Source organism: Trachymyrmex septentrionalis, unplaced genomic scaffold (assembly GCF_001594115.1).
Source record: "Trachymyrmex septentrionalis isolate Tsep2-gDNA-1 unplaced genomic scaffold, Tsep1.0 scaffold62, whole genome shotgun sequence".
NCBI lineage: Eukaryota > Metazoa > Arthropoda > Insecta > Hymenoptera > Formicidae > Trachymyrmex > Trachymyrmex septentrionalis.
In genome coordinates this window covers 2,004,906-2,012,019 of record NW_017305800.1, presented here as the reverse complement: position 1 = coordinate 2,012,019, position 7,114 = coordinate 2,004,906, and the positions used below count along the sequence as shown (strand labels likewise).

General features: G+C 33.7%; 1 protein-coding gene across 1 annotated transcript; it reads right to left on the bottom strand.

Annotated features, from left to right (window-relative positions):
- Positions 1 to 2,051: 2,051 nt before the first annotated feature.
- Positions 2,052 to 2,927, bottom strand: LOC108752808 (28S ribosomal protein S24, mitochondrial). Its single transcript, XM_018493902.1, has 3 exons — positions 2,771 to 2,927; positions 2,417 to 2,597; positions 2,052 to 2,341 (listed from the first exon to the last, which is right to left on the bottom strand). Exons 1-3 carry the CDS (start codon positions 2,795 to 2,797, stop codon positions 2,052 to 2,054), a joined length of 498 nt encoding a protein of 165 aa, XP_018349404.1. The 5' UTR covers positions 2,798 to 2,927.
- Between the last annotated feature and the right edge of the window lie 4,187 nt (positions 2,928 to 7,114).

Below are 7,114 nucleotides of genomic sequence, written 5' to 3'. Positions count from 1 at the left end.
GATTACAAGGATCGCCTCGGTCTTTAGGTTCCGGTGGTACTGAAATATTGATACAATATTTTGTATTTATTTGGCCAATTTAATTTGTTCAAAGCTGCTGCAAACATCTCCTGCATTTATTATAATTTTCAAAATTGATAAAATCGATCTGTACTATGCAATTCTTGAACATTATTATTAAAATTATATTTAATTAAAAAAAAAAAGAAAGAGCATACAGCCACATACGCAGTTGTTATTCGCATTACATGTAATTTTATTTTAAATATATGACTTGTGCGTATAACAGCTTGCGTATGCTCTTTCTTATTTTTGTTTTATGTTATCGAGTCACCTCTAACTTTGTTTAAATTTTATTTATATTTAATTAATATCCGGAAATTTTTAGTGTATATTCTATTATTGTATAAGCAATAAAACATGTATGGTCCTACACTAAATTTTACATTTTTTACTTAAAAATGCATTGAATTAGAAAGTTATTATTCTATAATAGTATTACGATATAGCGTCAAAATTTGACTTCCATAGTTAAGAATATTAAGTTCCCAGACAGCATACATCAAAAAGGCGACATAAAACGTCTTACAGACGTCTTAAAGATACCTTTATGATATGATGTCTGAAAGACATCTTGATGACGTCTTCAGGATGTCTTATGTCCGCATTTTGAACATATTGTTCACTGGGTTATATTAGAATATGAAAAAAAGGATAAGACGAGCACAGCACATTTCAGCCTGTACTTTTATAAAAAGAGCGATCAAAAAATTCGTAGACATTGGAACACTATTGTTGCGTCCGTCATATAAAATCAATTATATCTTTGCGGTTAAAAATTCGTGATGTCAATCAGGTTTCGTGTAAGTTCTCTCTTTTCCGAGAATCTACCATTCGTATAAAAAATTTCTCATCTGCCAGAAGACTTATTACTTGATCCTCGTACGAAGTAAGCTTTAATTGGCAAAAAAACGATTATTATGTACATAAAAATATTTCGAATTAAATTCATATCGCGTTATTTTATAAGTTATATTGTAAATAATATATGTAATATGTTTAATTTATATGTAGTACGATAGTTACTTATAAAATAATGTATTAATTCGTTTTGTCGATGTATGTTTCCAGAATAATGTACGAGAAAGCGATTACGTCTTAAGCATATTTAATGTGAGACAGTTCTGTGATTACATCGTCACATTAACGTTAATATACGCACACTACACGGTTTTTTACACAATAACATTCAGTTAATTAATGATAATTATTTATAATAATTCGATTAATCATCTAACAGGACATATATAAAGTGGATATCAAGTAATAGTATTCTTCTTTATCACAAACATTCATGTAGAATATTAATACTCAATGAGAAGCGAATAAGAGTACAAATGCAGCAGGAGAAAGCTACACGATCCTGATCGAACGCCGGATGAATACATAAGAGTTGTAAAGGCATGTAACGAAGGAAAGAGAATGTGGTCTCTAGTAGAAAAATATGTAACGTTATTATACTATGTCACGTTTGAATGCTCTGTCTGCTCTTAAATATCCTTTTTAGTTTTATTTGAGTAACCCTTTTGTGGTATGATGTATGATTTCTCTTCTATCATAAAGATGCAATGATTGTATATGGGCTGCGTTTGAGTCATGATCGAATGTAACGATTTATTATAAGTAATGCAAAATAAATGGATGACATGCAAGAAATAAAAATAAAGTTTTTGCAACTTTTTTACACCTTTGCAAAAAAAAAAAAAAATAGCGAGCTGCGCAACACTAATTTTATTTAACTTTATTCACAATTTAATTAATTAATTTATTTTGTATAGATTTATATTTATGTAATATATTCATATGTCTCAATATGATGTTATATTATAATTACTGTAATTGAACTAACAGTTAAATTATAGTATAATCACATCATATATTAAAAATTACTGTGTCACGCAGAATAGATTATAATATAAACATTGGGAACTATTATAAATTCTGGTATATTAATAAAAATCTAATTTATTATATTTACATATATTGAGTTTCTATATATATTTAAATATCATTTCGTTCTTATTACTAATCGAAACTAATTCCACTTTAACGGGACACTGAAGCCAATAACTCAGAAGTTCCTCGGTATAGCCAGTTAAGAAATATATCTTGTAAGGTATTAAAGTACAAGTGATGATTCCAGCTATCCTAATAATATTGTGTTGCCGCTTAATAATAATTTCACTCGCAAATAAATTAGGCCATGTTCCCCGCATAAACTGTCGAATAAACATATCTTCTATAGCTGTCTCAGATGGTCTATTGCCATCCTTTATATTCGCTGAAAAAATTAATGTACTTGTTATAAAATTGTGAAAGACCAAAACATATATTTCTCATTAAAAAAGAAACATACAGGTGTTCCAAGAGTTCCAAGATTTTCTATGAGCGATGTAATGAGGCGGATTTGCCATTTCATATGTTAATGGTTTGCTTTTATTGATTGTGACTTTATAGCGTCCGGATTGCACTTTATTGACTATTGTGCTCGTATGAAAATACCTTTGCATAAATGTCTGTTGCACAGCCGGTAATATCTGAGGACCAATAATAGTAAAATTATTATTATCATACATGATCTTTGTATAAATTTAGTTTTTAATAAAAAAAAATTTGATATTTGTACTGATGAAAAACTTAAAGAGAGGTTATCTCAGAAAAATTCATCAGTTAGTTGACTACAACTACTTGTGCAGGTAAATCTTAATACATTTCTCATATGTTCCAGTAAAACCATCTTGTCACCCAAATTTTTTACTTCAACTTTCGATTAATTTGTTATAAAATAATCTGCTTCGTTTATTCCAGCTTACTCCGATGTTACAATAACCAACATAACTGAAGTTAACACAAACATCACAATCAGCATTACCAACATCACCATCTGATATTCTGACCGACTCGGCTAGTCGCCACTACTGCCACTAGTAGATATCTAGTATGTTACTATCAAAAATATTCGTGGACATGGTTACATATAGTTCACGTTTTGTGCACGTAGAAATGCTACCTGTTATATATATATAATTATAGAATGGAGATTTTTAAAATCACTAAATATATATTTTGCTATACTTACTTATTATTAAAACATAATTGAATGCACTGACAATTAAATTATAACACAATCAGGGTATATCATGTTAAAAATCATTATGCTGTGCAGAATCGATTGTAATATAAATATTGAGAATTATTGTAAAATTTGATTTATGTAATAAAAATCTAATTTAATTATATTTACATATGTTGACTTCTATATGTATATACCTAAATATCATTTCTTTAGATTAGATATATATTTAGTGACTTTAGAGGTCTCTTCAAAAACGCGAACATGACCACTCTCTCTTTGGTACATACCAATGTATGTTACATTCTATCTAGATACTCGTCTGTCACAATTGGCTTTTATATTCTAGAAATCAACTTGACATTGTAAAACAGCTGTTTTTGACAGCTTCACACTCGACATACATCGATACATCGCTAAGACAAATAATAGATCGTACAATAAAAAATATTAATAAAAAAGTGATTCTGGATTTAAATTAAATTTCATTTAATGCTTTTTTCGCTACGAATCCAAGATTTCTTAGCATTCAGGAGAGACCTCAGCTTTATTTATTATTTTCTCTCTTTCGCCTGCATTGAAGGAAACTATAATCCGGAAGGAAGTAGGATAAATTAACTGTACTACAACTCGTCTGTCAGTCTTCACAAATAATCACTGTACAGTTTACAACTACAAGCGCGCGGCAATGCGAACAAGTTATATTCTTGAGACGGAATCTAGAACGAGGGAGATAAATCGGCGATTGGCTTTTGGTTTCATTCTCCGCGAGGAACAAGCACTTCCTCGACGTTTTTCCCTCTTAATGGCTTAGGCGATTTCACAAAGTAACAAAGAATCCCATCCCTCGTTCGTTCCTTCCCACCTACCCTTATTCGCCTCCCGAAATAATGCTGCAGCGAAACACTGAGTCGGCTGGAGAACGGACAGGATGAGAAACTGCATGGCTGCGATTGTCAGATCATTCCTCGAGCGCAGGGGCGCATCTAAAAATATAAAAGAGAGAGAGAGAGAGAGAGAGAGAGAGAGAGAGAGATTATTACTATAAAGATTAAATTTCTTGGAAAATAGAATAATAAAATTATATCATATTCTCTCTCTTTGTAAATATATACTCACAAAAAATTTCCCGCCATGATGAAGAAAAGTCAACGGCTTTGATAAATGTTAAATATATATAAATATCAAATATACAATAATAAGATACACGTGTAAATTAATCATTTAGTTGCATAACGCGTGAATATGCGTGTGTCGAAAATTATGTTGGAATAAAAAGCGCATTTAAGAGATTTCGGGGAGATTTTGTTCATACTTATGAAAAAACAAATTCGAAAGAAAGGGTTCATCGGCGTCTATAGCCTCCCCTTCTGAAGCTTCAACGGGCGCATGTGCGTATCGCGAACAGCAGGTAGTTGCACGCGTGCCAGAAGATGAGGGGAGGATGGAGATGGAGGGGAGCTTGAAGGGAAAAGAGGGCGATGGGTGGCATTGCGTGATTAATAAGAGAAAGACAGGATACTGTGATCTTATACGAAGAGCGATGAGGATAGAAGACTAAAGTAGAGTGTAACATGTCGTGGAAACATGAAATATTGTGCTGAGAATGGAGAGATGGAGGCCGAAGATACACACACAATTCTAGGATGACCCTAAGATAACGGTATTCGTTATTGATATTTTTTCAGCCAAGATATGATATATATGTGCGTGTATGTGAGATATTTGTAGAAATTCTTAGCATATTTTTGTGAAACGCATTTTAGTTTTGAAAGCAACCATTTCACTATTTAATTCTTAATTCTTTAAAATAAAGAATAGAAGAAAAATGGAGTTTACTAATTAATATACATTACGTGTATACGTACACACGTGACATATATAATTCATCTTTCCTCTTTTTTTTATCTTAGTAATTAAATTATTTTTATTTGACTCTCTGCTGCGTTCGATGATTCGTGAATGAAATGAAAAATATCTTTTCTAAAAATATATATGTATCATATTTCAGTGTAAGAAGAGAAACGATTTTTAACGACCGCGATCGTTGAACGCTGAAAATAGAGATATTGTTAGCTGTTTAATAACTGTAGTTGTTTCGCGTTGACTTAAGTAAGATAGAACGATATAAGTTAATTCATCATCATTAACACAAGGCGATCACTCTGATAAAATTGCTCACGTAATGTCCTAAAGACGAGCTGTCACGCTACTGCGTACGAGCACATAAAAAAATATATCACGAGACCTTACAATATTATATTTAATGTTAGACATTTAATTATTATGTATAAATAAAAAAGAAATTTTTAATTTTTTTACTTACACAGAAAGGTAAATAATATGTAAGATTCACTTCATACAAAATATCGAGAACTTGAGTAGAAAAAGAAATATAAATATTACATTAAAAAATATATAAATTCATAATAAAACAATGAAGAACAGAAATGCGTACAAAAAATGAACAATCGTATATGTAGTACAAAGAAGATTTTTGTGCCGTCTGGTCTCAGTCGGATTGCAAACTCAGTGTTTATATATTCGGAGATTGTAAAAGTGACGGAAGAAAAACGAAACAGTACAAAATTGCGAAAAAGCGCATCGCGTAAGCGCGCAAAAGGGCATTAATGGAGACCTTAAAAATGGGAGGAAGAACGTCAAACGATAAAAGAGAGCGGAAGAGATGCGTGAGGGAGAAGAAGAGCAGAGATGGAATGAGAAAGGAAATAGAAAAACAACGAAGGATGTAGTCGGGAGGGAAAAGTGAGGAGAGAAGGGAGCAGAAGGCCACCGAGTGACAGGAAAGGACAAGAGAAATAGAGGAAACGAGATGGAATATAAGGGAGACAACAGGACCGACTCTCTTCTCTCTATTTTCAAAGCAGATATTTTTATCAAACAGATTTTTTCATATTTTAATGCTCCAATCTGTTTTATGGATTTAAAACAGATATTTTATTTTATTACGATATTTACGATATTTGAGCGCGAAGGAATTTTCCATCGACAAAATATTATATATTTACTATCCAATAAATTATCGCGAATGTCCTTTCGATAAAAAAAAAAAGAAAAAAAAATTGCTGCACAATCGTTATTATATTTCTACTTTCAATTTCTAAATTTATTAGAAATTTACTATCTAATTGCAAGTTTATAAACTTACTTTTACTTTCTCTACGTTGACAAAATAACGAATGAATAGAAATGAAATAAATTTAATTTTTAAATACCTTTTAATATCATTTGTATGTACCTACCATATTTGCAAACCAAAGTAGGCTTTGTAACAAAGTCAAACACGTGCTTTTTCCATAAACATCTAGCGCCGGCCCTGGGAGAGGGAGCGATGGATAGAGAGGGGCGACTGCTGGGTAGGGGGAGGGTGGCGAACCGAGTGGGGGGTCAATCGCACGGAGGAGAATCGCGATACAAGAAGGAAAGAGAGAGAGAGGAGAGAGAGAGAGAGAGAGAGAGAGAGAGAGAGAGAGAAAGAGAAAGAGAGGAACCGACGAGATGGTCCGAAGGTGGGAGCGCGAGGTATCTGAGCGACGGTGGAGAAGCAGATGTCCGAAGGGAGGGGGATGACGCATGGGGGTGGCGGAGCGCGCAATGTGCAGCGCGGGGGCAGGCGGTGGTCACGACTCGCTGGCAGTCTCGTTGATCCGGCTGCGAGCAGTACGCGCCGTGACGTGACAATGGCGGTAGTCGTAATTGCGGTACGGTGCGATACTGTGATCAGCTGATCAAGCGAAGTCTGAGAGAAAAGGTTTGGAGAAAAGGAGATCGCGAGATCGTGAGCGAGAGAAAGAGCGCGTGGGCGATTCTTAAGGAGGCAGGTTTCCGGCGGAGAAAAATAGGCCGAAAGAGCGTTTGCCCCCATATCAGGCAAACCACCGCAAGCTACCTCGCTTAGTCATGTTGTCGCCCTCGTGATCGGTCTCGAAGGTGTTCTGTTCTCCCCCCGGTTGTATGTGA

Bases quoted from the DNA above. Each gene is read 5' to 3' on its own strand.
- LOC108752808 (XM_018493902.1), bottom strand. From the start codon at position 2,797: ATGGTTTTACTGGAACATATGAGAAAT. The intron at 2,598-2,770 runs GTATTAAGATTT...ATTGGTCCTCAG, and splicing joins TACTGGAACATATGAGAAAT to ATATTACCGGCTGTGCAACA. The intron at 2,342-2,416 runs GTATGTTTCTTT...TAATTTTTTCAG, and splicing joins TTGGAACTCTTGGAACACCT to CGAATATAAAGGATGGCAAT.